General features: G+C 37.1%; 1 protein-coding gene across 12 annotated transcripts in view; it reads right to left on the bottom strand.

Annotated features, from left to right (window-relative positions):
• The window catches only part of PARD3 (par-3 family cell polarity regulator), a 453,311-nt gene that overhangs the window by 296,245 nt on the left and 139,306 nt on the right, over nt 1–17,760 (bottom strand). For all 12 annotated transcript variants that reach the window (XM_061996551.1, XM_061996556.1, XM_061996554.1 and 9 more), the window contains exon 3: nt 2,293–2,473. In XM_061996551.1, the coding sequence (XP_061852535.1) occupies nt 2,293–2,473 (181 nt within the window). The remainder of the gene's footprint in view (nt 1–2,292; nt 2,474–17,760) is intronic.

Below are 17,760 nucleotides of genomic sequence, written 5' to 3'. Positions count from 1 at the left end.
TGGACCTGATCTAGCTAACCTTTCACTTGCTGGGAGAGGAGCAATAGCGTGATCTATAAACAAACAAAAGGGGTAGCATGGCAACCAGAACAAAGAGAGGAAAATCTCAGCAGGCCCTTAAGCCCCAGCCTAATGTGCTGAGCTGCCTACCCCTCGGGTGGCAGAACGGCACACAGCTACACTTCTGCGAGAGAGCTGCTGAGAAACACAGCCCAGCTCGCCAGCAAAAAGCACCAGAGACATAAAACAAAACGTCTAAAAAGCTATAAACCAATTTCAGATGGAATACTGTTTTTCATTTGTTAGAAGTAAAATATTCACCGCCAACCCTGCAATTAGCTAGAAAATTACAATAATTACAGCAATTTTGTATCCCATCTCCAATCCAATTAATAGATATATGACCTTGTCAACATGTAATAATCAGGATCTGCATCTACCACAAAACTGGATGGGTTTTATTTGCTGAATAGAACTTACACAGTAAGAAGATAATTATTTGAAATACTGAGAATACCATTTGTATGCTATGCTTCACTTCACAAGTTATAAAGGGAATACAATAGGGATATTATTTCCATTTTCGATGTATATTTAAATGAAATTCTTGAAATAGGTATGTTCAATATAGGATAATATTACTGGACTGGGATTCTAAGCCTGTGGTTTGAAACATTTAAAAACAAAACATATTTCTTTTCCAACATTAAAAAAGGAATTAGCTAGATAAGTGAACATCTCTGATTCGTGACATTTATGACACGTTGTTTCACTCATTTAACTTTTGTATGCTTTTAATAAAAAGTGTCAAAAGAGATACAGTTCTTACCAACAGTTTTTAAAGTCTTCTGCATTTCTATAGACTTTTTGTATTGCAGAGTCTCAAAGGACATTTTGGTCATTTTAGTAATCGGTGAACTAGGTGAGTATGGCATGTATTTCCCACAATGACACTGAAGATAAGTGAGCTGTCTAATACATCACTTTTTTTTTTATCCGCGCTATATGATTTGGATGCACTAACATCAATGTATTGTATAATACACCAGATAATACACCAGATCATCACACTAAGGAGAAAACGGATATCTATCTCCCTGCTCTAACCCAGCTGGACAGTTTTTTGGGTTATGGATGCAAACAAGATATGCATTTAGCAGTGGTATACCCTAGTGACAGCAAAACAGAACAGCCTTGAAATTCCTGAATATTACTTTATTCTGTTATTAATACTTTTCCTAATTTAATCCTTTTTTGTAATGAAGAATAGTTATAGTTTGAAAAAGATACACTTTCAAGTTCATGTAAGCTAGCTGTTAAATGTTGTTCCCTTAATTTTACAGAAAACACTCAAGTATAAAACCCTTTAAAGTTAATAGAGTGGTAACTTGTCCATTTGCATTTTACCTGACTACTTAAACAAATTTCATCCATTAAAAGAACACCTACAAAAAAGTAATCTCTTGGGAATTACAAACAAGTGTTTAATATACCGCATCTCCAGCATATCAAAGGACTTGATACTAGCTTCTGCTAAGAATTTTCTGGTGTGGAGTCACTACTTTAAAAGTTCAAATGCTTGACACTACAAGTAAGAAGGTAAAATGCTTTACCCAGCCTTGTCTTGTTTGGATGGTACTTTTAACAAAAATGAAAATCACATTGTAAATATCATTGTGTGATTTTTCTTCTTAATAAGGTGAACCATTCAAAGATCCTTTCTGAACTAGAAATGTGATCTATAATTCCTGCTTTATGGGTTTGCGAATAATGTATCTCATGTTGAAATAAACAAAACAAAGGGATGTACCTGGCTGTGGTTTCTTTTTTTTTTGTAAACTGTATTTTTGCAACACAGTAAATGCACATATTAGCAGGTGTTGTTTTGGAAAGGTGATAAGCATAAGCTAGTAACATCGACAGGTTCAGTAGAAAGTGCTCCTATCTTTAGCATTTTACGTTTTTCTTTATTAAATTACGTAAAACTGAAAATTACACCATGCAGCAAGTGCATTTGAAAATTTTGCTGTGATTTTCAGTGTGAAGACAATTTTAAACTGGCAGCACAGAAGGCGCTTATTGCTCCTTAAAAGCAGTTTATAAATAATTTATTAAAACAGAAAGGTTTGTTTACTTGCACGCAACAAGCATTTACGCAGTTTCTCAATTCTAATCAGCTTTCGATAAGGATAGATAATGAATCATTTTCCCAGCAGCATGAATGGGTAACAGCACTTGTCATCCTCATAAATTAAGATGAAACATGTTGAGATACCGAGAACGTTTACTTACTCGCACGAAGGACTGAAGGGGTGACCTCAATTTCACTTGTGGCTTGGTAAGGCTGAAAGGCCGATGCCGTGTTGGAGCCAAGCTCACTGCCAAAAATCTCTGGGCTTTGTGTGCCTGTCGAGCTGGCGCTGGTGCCATCACCTCCATGGTGTGGATCTTGCTCATCAAACACAGCTACAAGCTGCAAATGACAATTTAATCTACTGTTAAAAAGGACTCAGTAACATCAAAGTGCCCTTGTAGATGAGCATTTCATCATTTCTTCCCACCAAAGAGCAAGAAAGGTCTATCAGTAGAGACTCAGATCAATGCCTGGATCACAGCATCATCAGCCCAAGGAAAGATAGTCATTAACTGGATAGTGTAAAGGGTAAACAGCTCTGATGGGACACAAAGCCCATCACTGTGAGCCACAGAATGAACGGAATGAAGACAGGCAAAGAAGGGTTTCACCTTCCACAGCAAACCACTTCATCTTACCCAGCAGTGCAGAAAACTGAGTGCCAATCAATGCCTATGAACTGGTATTCATCACCTATGTTTTGATCCCTCTACATGCACCATTACTACAAAGTCAAATCATGAGCAAGTCCACATTTTAATCGAATAAAAACATACAATAATAAATTATGTCACTACATCAATACACATTGAAAGCTACAGACAAAATAGGAGGCTACAGGAAATTGTTACAATCCCTACAAATTATCATCTATTAATCTGCCACTTATTATTTAAGTTGTAGGTTTCACCCGCAAAACTTCTTCTGTGCAATTTATGGAGATATTCTGTTGGTTTTTTTTCACTCAGCTTCTCCAAGAAAAGTCTAAGAACTTGTTTGAAACTTATCCAAGTCACTAATTCAATACAGATTTACTAAATCTGTGCTCACCCATTACATGGGAAATAGGAAAAACATCAAGGTGTTTTTTTCTAATAAACCACTGTAAATTAATGGTTTTATTTGAAACAAATAATTTATCCCAATTTATCTTTGGTGACCTACTGAAAGAGAAAAGGCCAGCTCTTAACACATTTAATTTTAGAACTTAATTTTCAAGATGAGTACAAAAATTTTATGGATAACAGCATTGTGCAGCCTATAAATTAATCTATAATGTAATATTTGAAAGACATTTCCAAGAAAGTATTACATTGTTTGGTCCAAATTGGTAGGGTAAATGGAATAAATCAACTTAAACCTACACTGGTCTCTGTAAATTGTTTATTTTGTTAGAACAACACTTAAAGCCTTGTATAACCTAAAGGAGTCAGAGAAGTAATTTTCTCTTTTTCCTTGCTTTTTAAGTGAATTTAACATCATCTCATTGTAAAGAATTCAATATTAAATCCTTTACTCAAATCTAACTTACATAAGCATCAGTTAAAAAAATATAAAACCACAACTGTAAGCTCAAGGGGAAACCATTTGAGGAAATTTAGAATTTGAAACTACTTTTGGGCATTACTTTGTTAAAAATTTTGAAGTTAGAGAGAGTAGCAAACTTCCACCAGTAATTCTGTACCCAATGTATATTTAGGCTCTGACATATAAGAAACAGCAAAAATTAATTGGTGATAGGTAAAGAGCCCATGATCTCTCCAGTGCTATTTGAAAGAAGGGGAGCAGAAGGAAAACCAGGTTGCAGCTGCAAACAGCTAAAGCATGTTTTCAACACACATTTCATTATTTTAGGCTTGAAAAATCTACACACAAAAGAGACGTGACAACACCTAAAATGTCAGTAGCTCAAGAGTATTGGAAATTTAATTTTCTAACACACTGTGAAATATCAATGCTTAGAAAAATTGAAGCATATTTCTCAAAAGAAGCAGATTTTACTCATAACACTGTTACTATCTGTTTTATAACACTCTAATTACCTATCTCCAGGAACTGAAAATAAATTAATCCACATGTGAAGATGTGCAAGGTATTAGAACGTAACACAAACAACGCATTTAAGAATTCTAAGCATGAAACATTAAATCTTTTTCTCCTTTGCATGACTTATATCAAGAAATATTGAAAAACATTACTTAATGCATGCTGCTGCAAGTATTTACATATACATAAAAAGGCACGTGCATATAAATCTCTACATATGCATGTTCTATTTTAAGTTGCCTCCAGCTTTCTGCTTATGCCGGACAGTCTACAACCTATGACTTCAGAACATCTATAACCTAATGTCTCTCATTTCAAGCTTAGCTTTTGATCTTATGTATTTTCACAGGTATTTGCTGTTTTGACAGCATCAAACCTTCAAAAGGCTTGACTTCATTAAAAAGCATACCAAGTTTTAACATTTTTGCATAGAGCATGTGAAGAAATAAGCCATGTTAGTTCTCTCTGAATCTAATTAGTATTAAGAATGCAGGTTAGAAAGCTTGCTGTAAAATTGTTTGCAAAAGTGCAGTCATTCCTCATAATGAGACAGAAAGTCTACCAGACTAAAAGACAATGTTAATAAACAGTGTTGGATCTTGACTTCCAGCGCTCAGGGTGTGACTCTGCAGATGAGGAGCTCACAGGAACCAAAGACAGCCAAAACATCTTCCACTGTATTCTGATATCAAGCGTTCATTTTTAATTTCTCCAATATATTTTCTTCTAATCAAGCTAAATTCTTCAATGAAAGGAATTATACACTTTTGTACCTCTGGAGGCAAAACAAAACATGCTGAAGGCATGCTTTACAGCCAATTAGAAGAAAGCCACACAAGTAGGTCACTGTACATGTCACCTGGACATGTTCCCATGCAACCTGATCTAGGTTGACCTGCTTCTGCAGGGGGAGTGGACTAGATGATCTCTAAAGGTCCCTTCCAACCCTACCATTCTATGATATATGAAGACTCCTTTGCAGTAGGAATCCGCAGCAATACACTGCTCTACACCAGGAAAACAAATGACCTGTCAGAGAGATGCTACTCATGTTTAATGACCAAAGAGAAGGTTTTAATTTGGCAAAGCATACAACACAGATTACTAACCAGCTTTTATCAGCCTTAAAGTCAATGGTAGACCTATAGTGTTTTCCTAGGCTTTAAATATCAGATCTATAAAGACAGTAGAAAACAAAGACAATTATATTTTTTGGATCAACATCATCTTTGCTGAAAGGAGATTGCTTCCATGTTGGCTTTTGTCTTTTTTAATATTTATTTTTAATAAGAAATAAATGACTAAAGTACCATAACCATGTACAGTGTCAGTCTTCAGATGCAAGAAACTGCACGCTCCTTTCCAGAATCACTCTGTAATTACTTCCAATATTCGACATCAGCTGTGCCTCCTGTTTTCTGTCTTTCAATTTTAGATCTCATCTCATGCACTGACCTGAGAAACTCATCATACCATCCATTCTTATGCAGAAGGGATCAGCAGAAGGGCTGAACAAACCATGACAATGCACAAAGAAAGAAGGAAATAGCCTAATATTAGCCTGTTAGATCAATATTAGCCCTTTAAAAGATTGTCATGGTTTGACATGACAGCCATTTCTGGTAAGGGGGAAGGGGCTGTAAAGATGGTTCCTGTAAGAAGTTGCTCAAAACTCTCCCCAGCTCTGAGCCAGACCCACTTCTGGTGCTGAGCCAATTAGATGCCTCCACGACCACTTTTTAAGAGGAAGCTGGAAGAGGAGGGTTCTTCCTATTTCTTCTTGCTTCTGTCCCTTCTTCTTCTCCAGCTGGTGGTGGTGCAAGGAGTGGGAAGAACGACAGAAGCAACCATGCAGACTCCAAGGTCAGTGAGGGAAGAGGGTAAGAGGTGTGCTGGAGTAGAGACTCTCCTGCATTCTACGGAGAGAACTGATGAAGCCAAGATTTGTTTGTATTTCATTAAGACCCCACAACAGGTGCAGTGACTCATTTTGCTAAAGACCCCATGCCAGGGGCAGTGACTCACTTCATTAAAGACCCTGTGCCAGGCGCAGCGACTATGGCCAGAGGAGGCCATGTCTCATGTGAGGGACCCCATACTCACAGAAGCTCTAACCGTGCAGAGGAACCCACGCCAAAGAAGCTCATTAAAATTATGCCCAGAAGAGGCCACATCCCAAGGGAGGGACCCACACCAGAGAAGTTTGTTAAGGACTGTGTCCCATGGAGGGACCCTGTATCGGAGCAGGGGAAGAATGACAGTTGTCTTCATCTGAGCAGAGAGAAGCAGCACAGCTCATCTGTGTGAGACTGACCACATTTCCCATTCCCTGCCCCCCTGAGCCGTTGTAGGGGGAGGTGGTAGAGATATCAGGAGCAGTGAGCTGGGCCTGGGAAGAAAGGAGGGATGGGGGAGGGAGATCCTAAATTGCTGGTTATAATTTTTCTCAATCATCCTACTCTCTTTTTGCTTTTATTCCATTCTGTTTCGTGTAGGTAGTAGAATAAACTTTCCTATATTGCTCTCTAAGTCGAGTATCGGGGTCTGTTTTGCCTGGAACTGTAATTGGCAGAAAGCCCTCCCTGTGCTTGTCTCAATCCACAACAATCTTGGTTATCTTTTTCCTCCCACTTCGCTGAGGCCTCCGCCATCCTAAGAAGGGTGGGGGTGATTGGGGGCACTGAGCGAGAGACTATCGTGGTGCTTCTGTGCTAGCTGGGCCAAACCACGACAAAAATCTTCCACCAAAATCCAATGAAAATTGGAGCCATTTGGCTCATCTGAACGCTTTTTTAACAAAAGGCAATGCCACAGCCAAGACAAAATATCACATTGACAATATAAATAAATAAATAGTAGTATTAGTAGTTATATGTATAATGTTATATCCACTCTCCATTCTATGGGACCTGAACTTGAAAAAAAAAAGCTGTGAAAATATGATTAAATAGGTTACAGCAATTTTAATCACCCGGGGTTATACTATTTGCATTTTTCAATCACTGTACTAAAAATCTGGAAATGAGAAATAAAATCAAGTAGCAACAAACCACTTTGCCTTCTCAAAACAAATTTAATAAATGATAGGCTTAATTTGGATTGGCATGTTTACATTTCTAATTATAGTATGGCAAAAGCAACAGAAAAGAAGTTTCAATACAGAGCTACATCCTTTATCCGTGTTAAGTTGGCATAGGAAGAATCATCTCTTTAAATAACATAAGAATTTCATCACCAGTCTAAGCATAGACTAAATTCTCAAGAAAAATGAAGTTTCATATACTCAGTAGCACTTTCAAATACAAACACAGCAGCTTTGTTCAGATCACAACTTTTTGAAAGGTTCATTCCATTTCATAAAAGGAACTGCACTAAGTCTTCAAAAGCTCATTATGCAGAAATTAAAATACTATTTTTTAAACTTCAGAGTTTAAAAATGTAAGAAATCTTACATACATTATCAACAAAATATATTATTTTTTTTTCTTAAAAAAGCAACAACATTCAGTGTTTGACTAACAGCAATTTCTTTAAAAATCACGAAGAACTGAAGTAAAACTCAACCATTATCCCAGTGGTAAAAAGTGTACTTGTGATCTTTAGCGTATTTTAAGAGATAGGGTTTTTATTGTTACCATCATCCTCTGAGGAAAAAAAAATAGGAGTACAGTTTAAAAAGCAGCTACTAACTCGATGCTCTTCTCTTTTGATCGAAAAAGACTCTACAACAAACAGGAAGCGAGAGCATCATAATTAAATTCTTTTTGTTTAATATACTAGCTTCATCAAGCAAATGTCTTACAAAGAAGTGATTATACAGTCTGAGATAGCAAAACAAAGTTTTACTGAGACGCCTTTGGCTTTGGGCTAAAGCATTCCTCCAGATCACTCACTGCATTCAGCACTCTATAGCACATCTGACTGACTTCTCACAACACCATGTTGTACGGAATTAATTACACTCCTACATTTGGTTCTTTCTGAAAGAGATATCAGGATGAGCTTCTCTATGGCCCTGTCTGGGACTCAACATATCATACTAACCAGGTTATATTTACTTATATAAATAAAAAGCAAGAAGATTGATTTAAATATTGACATAGCAGCAGCTTGTGTTTCAATATTAATTATTACAATTTCTGTCTATTCTAAAGTAATTAAAAATTAGTAAACACGTATGCAGTCTTAATTAATAGACTAAATTAAGTATTTGAATGCTAATTTACTGGATTAAAAAACTATTCATACCAGCAATAGTTGTTTACATTTTCATTAAGTACTAAAACCATATAAAACAATTTCTCATTATCAAATGGTATGATCATGTCATGTCTCTGCAGCACAACTCTAAAAATCTTCCACTTCATAGAAACCTGTAAGACTAGAAACTTTCGCTGTACTTTGTTCCACCATGACAAGTAAGATTGTCAAAAAGATCACTTGAATTTTACACATTCCTAAGTGTCTGTCCAAAATTTGTTAAGTTTTTGTAATATATACTGACATATGTGTAGGCACCAGTAATGATTTCACTTATATTAACATCAGTTAGGGTTACAGCTTTATTTTCCTTCTCAAAAGACAAGTGATCCTCTGGTTTTTATACCCTTTGGTCTTCACATCATCTGGTTTTCATATCCTCTGCACTTCTTGTCCACTCTTTTCATCACACAGTGAAACTGAAATCACTTATCTTTTTTAATGATTCAGAGTCATTTTAACTATCTGGTTCCTTCTCACCAGAACAACACTAATCAGATAATTTCATATAAGGACATTCCCAATTTGTTCTGCTGTTCAGTGACCAATTGCTCGCTAGTTGATCTGTTGACCAACAAGAAGAGACTTGATTCCCCTGGCTGAACCATGCACTTCCCCTCCTGGCCCACACAACAGCTTCCAGATGTGGTCTTCCTTTTCACAGCTACTATGGTCTTCTGGCATTTATGCTGCACATCTGAAGTATGGCCATTTGTCCATGAAACTGCCTTTCACACAAGTGATTATTTTTTTGCTTCCAGCAGAATAGTAAACAGAAGCCTTCTGAGGTCACTCTGAGTTTATGCTTAATAACTGAACTGTTCTGTTCCTTGAAGAGAGAGATTTTTATAGTGCAAACGAGATTCTAAAATCCGAATTAGCCGTGTCAATATATCTTCATCTAAAATAGATACTTTGGGCATTTCCTTTAAAACCTGATGCAGCAAACGTTTCCAGTCTTGAGCAAGCCTGTACGCTAAACTCACAAGGCTACCACTGAACTGACTATACGCTTTCTCTGCCATGAGCATAACCAAAGTAGATAGTCTGCATGAGAATATAAGCAGATTTCTATAGTAATTCTTTTGGGTTGGCAAAAACCATGTGTACCCAAAGTAGTCTGAGTTATTAGTCCATGTTACAATGCAGAACTAAAGAGTATTTAGTTAATAGGGCCCAGCAGTAAATCAAATTTCAGCTAATGGCACCTCAGACTCCAAAATATCCAAGTTGCTTGTGAATGAACAGGTAAGTATAACAAGAAAAATAAACATAAATTTAGGAAAAAAAATAGCAAGGGAGTAGTCATTATTATTTAGATAGTAAAGAAACTAAATATCAAATCAATTTGTAGGCTTTCTGATGACTTGACTTTAATAGCCCTGTGGCAGACCCAAATTCTTATTACTCCGTGAGCTTCACTTTTCTACATGGCTCATTAAAAATCCATTTACATATAACTACTGTTTCAATGAACTGGTTAAAAGGAAATATCAAGAAAAAAACATGGTCATTTTCACAAATAATGCACTACTATCCACAGACATTAAAAAAAAAAGAAATCAATTAGGAAAAATAGCAGTTACTAAGAGGTATTATGTGCTATACGTGCAATCTGAGCATCTCCTCAACAGACTTATAGATCACTCCGGGTTCTAAAAGGAGAAAAAATGCACAGCCTCACTTTTAGATGAATTGTAACACAAACAACAAATCTTTATAACTTCAAGAAAATCTTTACCTGTCCTAGTGAACCACCTTCAGTCACAAAGCCAGAACTAGCTTTTCATAGTAAGTTTTCAAAGTAACGTAGCTAGAAGGGAGCCAAAGCAGTTAATACTCTTATAGCAACTACTGCATAATTCCTTCTGGAAAAATACAAAGGATGTTTAAAGGGTCACATTCTACTGCCAAATTAACACTTTGTATTAGATCTTCTGTGGATTATACAGGAGTGTAAGCTCATACAGAACCATAGAATAATCTGAACTGGAAGAGTCCCCTGAAGAACATCTAGTCCAAGTGCCTGTCAAACCAAGATTAGTGAGAGGAGGTTGCTCATGGCCACATCTAGTTGTGTTTTGAATAACTCCAAGGATGGAGACTCCATAGCCTCTCGAGGCAATGTCTCCCAGTGTTTGACTACTCTTGGTTTTAAGACTTTTGTTTCCTCTGTATGAATTTGAAATTTCGCTTGTTGCAACTTGGCCTGCTGTCTCTTGCACTACTTCTGCATATCTCAGAGAAAAGTCTAGCTCTATCTTTGTATACCTGATAGAGAGCAGCCATATCTAGAAAGCTATGCCTTAGACAACCACAGCCCACATAGCATGCACCCTGAAGGCCTCCCTTTCCCCGTGATGGTCTGCATTCCCCTTAACTGACACGGGCAGCCTCTGGCTGGGCCATCACAGCAATGTCTTGTTTAAATTGAGGAGGTAAAAATATTCCATTAGCAAAGTCACCCCTCAACCTGCTGGCCACAGGCTTGCCCTGTAGAGCCCAGGCCCAGGATGGAGCTGGTTGTCTTTATCACAAGGGTACACTGCTGACTCACAGTCATCAGATTGTCCACCAGCTCTGTCCCTACCCAGGCAGTGGACCCCCAGCCCATGTGTGTGGGCTTATCCCAGCCCACGTGCAGAACTCTGCATTTGCCTTTGCTGAATATAATCTGCCTCCTCAAAACCTCATGAAATAAAACAACCACTGCTGGATAATACATCATAGGTCTCATGGAAAGTTATTCTCAAATCTGCTGACTAAGTAAACACCTTTCACTTCTGAAGCTCAACATAACATACCAAGTTAAGTCATATTTACAAGAACAGAATTCATCTACTGATACAAAAGACACTTTTATTTTACAGATAATATAAAAATCTTCAGCTTTCTTGATTCTTTACATCTAAGAAACAATTCTGTAGTAAATATACAAGCTTTTTATTAAAACATTGTTTTGAGAATTCATTTAATGGCATTTTCATCTGAGAAATTCTAGAATCAATATTAAATTGCAATCTGATCTTCTCCCAGTAGGAATTAAACGCAGTTTTAGGTATTATTCTGCAAATTCCCAGACTACTAAATATATTTTAAACATATTTAAAAATTTAAAATATTTAAAACATATTCATTTAATGTTACATATATTTAAATTACCTTTTCCCTCTATGGCTGAGCAACAGACTAAAAACAAGCCTTGACTATGGCTCCCTGGTAAGTAATTTGTGTATATCTTGTCTGAATTGCCCTCTACTTGACCTCCATGGTTTAAGTCGGGCTGAGTCTGACCAAGAAATAAGACAATAACTGAGCAGTGTTAAAAGTACTATGAACTGCCTGTCAGGTTGCCTAAACTTGTTTTTTTCATGACCTCAGACCTTGAATATACCACACATACCAGCTCCGCATAACATACTGAAAAAGAATCGAGCTGCCATGCCACGTGTGCAGCCTGATGGACACATGTAAAAGGCTGCCCAGAGAAGTGTTGGAGTCTCCATCCCTGGAGATGTTTAAAAGATGTGTAGATGTGGTGCTTAGGGACACTGTTTAGTGGTGGACATGGAAGTGATAGGTTAACGGTGAGACCTGATGGCTTTAAAGGTCTATTCCAACATAAACTATTCTATGATTCTGTTACCCACAGCTGTTAAGCAAAGCCCTGGCAAAAGCATGGGCAGTGCCAATGTTGCACTCTAATCTCTAGAAGGATGGGGACAGTTTTGCAAAATCCAAAGAGGAGAAATACTGCACATGCATCTCATTGCAAAAATGATTTCATTAAGATTATGGGGTAAAAGATTCCAGAGTTTCCAACTAAACGCAGAAACTACTGCTAAAATAACAGTGCAAGAATAGAGAAGAACAATCTCCCTTCTTTAAACAATCTCTTTTTTTCTTCCTTTGATGCTTCTCAGCAAAAATGAAAGTATTTTACTTAAAGAGAAGTTTGCTTTCCTCAGTTGCTACAGTCCCTCCACACAGCAGGTACCAAAATGCTTAATTCCATGCTCATTCAGGCTATGAGAACAGCTGGGGAAAATATCTCTGTCCTAAATTAGAAAGATTTTCAATCATAGGGTTTTTTATCACGGGAATTTTTAATGGGTTGTTTCCTCACCGACTCTTCCTTTGAAAGCACAGAGTATAATGCTACCCTGTTATTTCCTTAAATCCTCAATTTATACAGAAAAGATTTCTTTCAAAATCCCTTTGTAAAAACAGCCCTCTTGTTCAAGGGTAAGGACATACTCTGCAAAATTACCACAATGTATGATTTACCATGGTATCTTTTTTTGAAAAGAAATAGGAAAAAAATGTATGTATCCTGCCTTTCAAGAGGTATGTAAAGAAAGCATAGTATCAGGAGAGACAGTGTTACGCTTAAAAAGTAGCAGGGATGCATCTAAGTGCATGAATAAGCCAATTTCATCCCCACCATTTTTGATCCCTCAGCACAAATGAATATATGCGAACCACAATGAGGACAATTATGTTCATATTGCTTTGGAAGCAATTTTACATATATTTTGCACTGTAAAAATCTGCCTTCTTTTTTAAAAGGACAGAGCTCAAAAAGATACCCTGATTTTTCTCTATGAGCTGAGCTTGTGGGCATGGGATGACTCTGCAGGTCAGCAGATTTCCAAGTCAACAGCACGGACCATACGGGAGTTTGGTATTTTATTTCTGCCGCAGAGGTCAGCAGTTAAGCAGTGACGATATGCAGTAAGTAATCCAGACACTGCGTTTAAATTAGAGAGGCCAGTGTCACACAGAAGATATATTGCTGAAATAAAGATGTATTAAATCTTAACAGTTGTCTCATCTGTCATTGGGATCTGCAGCCCTTGAGTACCAAGGAAAGAATGGTTTCAGAAACCTCCAAAAAGACCAGGCTTTCCACTCCTTTGTTACAAGATCAAAACAACAGCATTTGAAATCTGAGATTTTAATTTCAGCTGAGGTACAAAAAGGTATCTAGTTTGTTAAAGCACAGGCCAATCTTTGCAAGCTTATTAAACTTCAAGAAAATAGACTTTGTAAAATACAGATCTTCATTTTATTTAGCGTTTGCTGTTCAGTGTAATTTGCATGCAAAAGCCAGGAGAATGTGATTAAAAATACCCATCTACAGACATAGATGAAAAACTTCAAACATTTTCTGATTCCCTTCTGTTCCACTCATTATTTCAATACCTCACTACAACAAAGGAATAGATAACACTTGTCCTTGACATTAGCCTAAATTATCTTCAGTGTGCAATACAATACCTATTAAATTAGGCTTATTTTAAATCAACGTCAAGGTCTCTTCCAAAGGTAAAACTCTGTATACCTTTTGCCTTTCCTATAACACTCTCTTTTTTCCCTCAAGAAACTTTTCAGAGGTCTTAAAAACAATGAGATAGTGATGTGGGATTTTTTTAACTAACTTCATTATCTTCTATTAAAAAATGTCAGAGAGAGATGTCTACCTTTCGCAATTTAAAACAACAATAACAATATTCTTCATTTTGTGCATAATGACAAAAATAATCAGCACATTAGGCAGTAATTCATGCCTCCCCTTCTTTAAATAAGGCTCTAAAAAGAAACCTTAAATGCCAACGACTGGTTGTTCCCTCATCACTAACATTTTGTATTATTTTTAAATGTAACAATAGTGAAAACAATGCAAATTAAGAGACCATTAGGACTATCCTTTGCAAAGTGAAGAATAAAAGGCAGCGGTCCAACAGCAGCAGGCTGATGGCAAGCAATATTAACTGAGAGCTCTGTGAAGTCTGCCCTCATCTGTGGCTACCCACAGGCTCAGGGAACTGGACTCATTATTATATGAACCTATGCCAGGTAAGGAGCTCTGGTCTTAAGTAAAAGACATCCACTAGACAATTTTTGATAGTCTAGAAACAGAGAGGATCCCAAAATTGCCATACTTCGTTTCTTTCTAAACACCTTCAGGTTTTCTGCAATCAAAAGGATTATAGTGATCTCTGTATGAACTAAGAAAACCCTGGTACTGCATTCACATCCAGATGGATATCCATCTACCATTCACCACCATTTGCTAGAAAATAGCACTTGTATTCATTTCCCACAAACATCAAGTTAAACGAAACAGTAACTGAGCCCCAGGAACTTTCAGTGAAACCTAGGCTCCCAATGACAAAATCATTTTCAAAATGATCTGGAGCCACATTTGCAACAATAGTTTGGCAGATAAGGTTGCAGAAACATCTCACTTATTTTCAGCCCACAAAATCATTAGAAATGAGATATCAAGATATTTTTGAAACTGTGTTTTCAAATGCTGTCTGGTGACTTTTCAAATCTGACCTCTAAATGCTTATCAAAACAAAAAGAAACAGGAAAAACAAAAAAAGCAGCAGGAAGACAGGAAGAGTTAAGAAGGGAGGACCTCAGAGGGAAATGAATTGGTTAATAGCATCACATCCATCTTCAAAACTAATACAGTGGAAGTCAAAAGCTTTTGTTTATGTGAAATGTGGGAACGAATAGCAAAAAAGATACTACTCTAATGACAGTTTTCATCAGCCTGTGATTCTTGACTACTTGGTGAAGAAGTCTTTACCATCTTAACCGTGTTCTCTCTTTACATAAGGATGCAGCACTTGAGCTTTAAACCAAAAGAGACAGGAGCATCAATAGGGACTTTTGATGGAATTATACTCCCAAATCAGTTATTGTGAAAGCTTCAAACACTCCAGTCTTGTTTTCAGGATTCATTTTGAAAATTAACTCCCTAAACTGCTGTGCAAAATGGGACCAATGCACCTGCTTCATCTAGATAAATTTAAATATATATTTTTCAAAAATAAATACTCAAAAGAGAAATTACATTCGTATGCACAGTCATGTCAAGCTACCAAGCCTAGGAACACACTCTATCATTCTTACATTTCACCTTGATTTACTCCATACCCATGAATGCATTTTCCAACACATAATATAAATGTCACCCAGCCCGGAGAAGGAGCTACAGGCATTGCCAAAATTCATCAGCTTCAACCTGTGGACAAGAACTGCACTGAAAACTTCAAAACCGATCCCTTCCATCTTGCAGATGCCCTAATTCCTGCCCGTCTTCTCTGGGCCTCTTTGTTTCTCCTCGTTTCTCTCCTAGAAAAATTACAGTTGCAAGTAGCTGGCACTCCATACCAGGGCAGCAGACCTGTATCCGATTGAAGTATCTATATTTCATAATAAATTCAAATATGGTTGTAAAGTTATTAAAATCATTCATGATTTTATCTGTGCCAAATGGATCATTACACTGTCAACACTCATCTTTGTTATGCAAAAATATGCAGAACTTAACATCTTTTGTCGAGCTGGCAAAACAGTACTTCAGTAGTAACTCTATTTTTCATTAAATTTTGCACAAGGTCAAAGTGTGCACGGAATCTGATCAACAAAGGTTCCATTCAGAAACATCACACAAAACAAGCTATTTCACTTGTGGAGCAAAAGATTATTTGTTTGAAACCTACAAATAAATTCTTCTGAATGGTGTTCATGGAATGCTCATTGAACTAATAAGCCTTGTGATTTATAATTCCCTTTAATTTTTACTATTATGGGTTTTTTTTTAAAAAAAATAACTTTCAGAACCCAGCATTTCCTTTTAAACACCCTTAAAAACCTAAAAAAAGAAATCTCTGAGAGCCCAGCACAAAGAAAAACTGTTTTTCAATAGCTGGGAGAGGCATGGCTATCTAAGGCCTTGCAAATCAGCATGTTTAGGAGGATGTTGTTGCTGAATTTAATTTCTTGGTAAATTATACAGAAAAGTACAATCAAAGCAAATCAAAGGAGCACTCACTCTGCTTCTACACTTGTGGAATAGTTAGATATTTCATTAAGTTAACATCCATTTGAGAAAGATTTGGTGATTCTCTGCTCATTTGTGACTACTAAAAAAAATTACTACTTTGATTTAAAATATTTCCAGTTTAAAAATACTTTAAGCAAAACATAACCACATCTACAGCTGATGGCAGCTTGAGGAAGCTTGCTTTGCTTTGCCTGGCCAGCAGTGGAAGGAAGAAGAAAACCGCTGGGAGTGGAGGGTGGGAAGATGAGAGAGAATAATATTAATATCTTTCATACAGGGACAGGCTGCAGGAACTGGGGCAACATCTGGAGGAGAATGAGGGGAGATCTTATTAACATTTACAAATATCTAAAGGGTGGGTGTCAGGAGGTTGGGACATCCTTTTTTTCTATTGTATCTAGCAACAGGACAAGGGGTAATGGGATGAAGCTGGAACACAAAAAGTTCCGCTTAAACTATTTCACTGTGAGGGTGATGGAGCAGTGGCATGCACAGGCTGCCCAGAGGGGTTGTGGAGTCTCCTTCCTTGGAGGTCTTCAAGACCCTATGCGATCTGATCTAGGTGAAATTGCTTCTGGTAGGGGGGTTGGACTAGATGATCTCTAAAGGTCCCTTCCAACCCCTACCATTCTATGATTCTCTGATTCTAAGAGTATTAGGGCAGCTGGGACAGTTAAGGTTGGTTGGTTGGAGTTGGGGGGGGGGGGGGGGGGGGTCAGATTTTTTTACTATTGTTCTTTTCTCTCAAGTGTTCTTCTATGTGCTTTACAATCCTGCTTGATGGAAACTTTCTGTAGGCTCCAAGTCTACCTCCAGTCTCACTTCCTACCTTCCACTTCTCTCTAAATGTCTTCTGGCAGAAAAAGAAGCCAATTTGGTTTGGTTACCTCAAGTGTAAGAATCATTATCTTGGGAAGATCCAAACATCTTGCAATAGCTATTCTGAGTCACTGTCGTTAAATCTTCATTTAATTCTTATTTCTTTGTATTTCACTTGCCAGGGTTAATCTTTGCAATTGGATGAAGTTGTGGAAAAAACTTTTTGGGGTGCAGTTTGTAGATTGGTGCCACATAAAACAGATGCACTGCATAAGGCTACCACAGGTAGCTGGGTAAATTATGCTGTCAAAAGCGATTAACATTTAAAAGGATTAAACAGAGGAAACAGATAATACCTCCAAGATCTGTTTTTAATTAAAACATTCTACTAATTAATATTAAAAGGCAAAGACCGATAATCAGAGAGAGCATACCTTCTAAAGAGAATAGTTTTTAAGCTTTTCATTAGAGGTCACCTTTTTGATGTGTAAGACCACTTTTAATTTACCTGCCTCACCGGAGACTATTCACTTATTAAAACAACTCTGCCCACATAAATACAAAAAACCCCACATTTAATCAGACACATTTATGCATTCACAGCTATTTCAGACATCCTTGCTTTAAGACAATCTTG

The sequence above is a fragment of the Colius striatus genome, chromosome 5 (genome assembly GCF_028858725.1).
Source record: "Colius striatus isolate bColStr4 chromosome 5, bColStr4.1.hap1, whole genome shotgun sequence".
In the NCBI taxonomy this organism is placed as follows: domain Eukaryota; kingdom Metazoa; phylum Chordata; class Aves; order Coliiformes; family Coliidae; genus Colius; species Colius striatus.
This window is presented reverse-complemented; position numbering and strand designations above follow the sequence as displayed.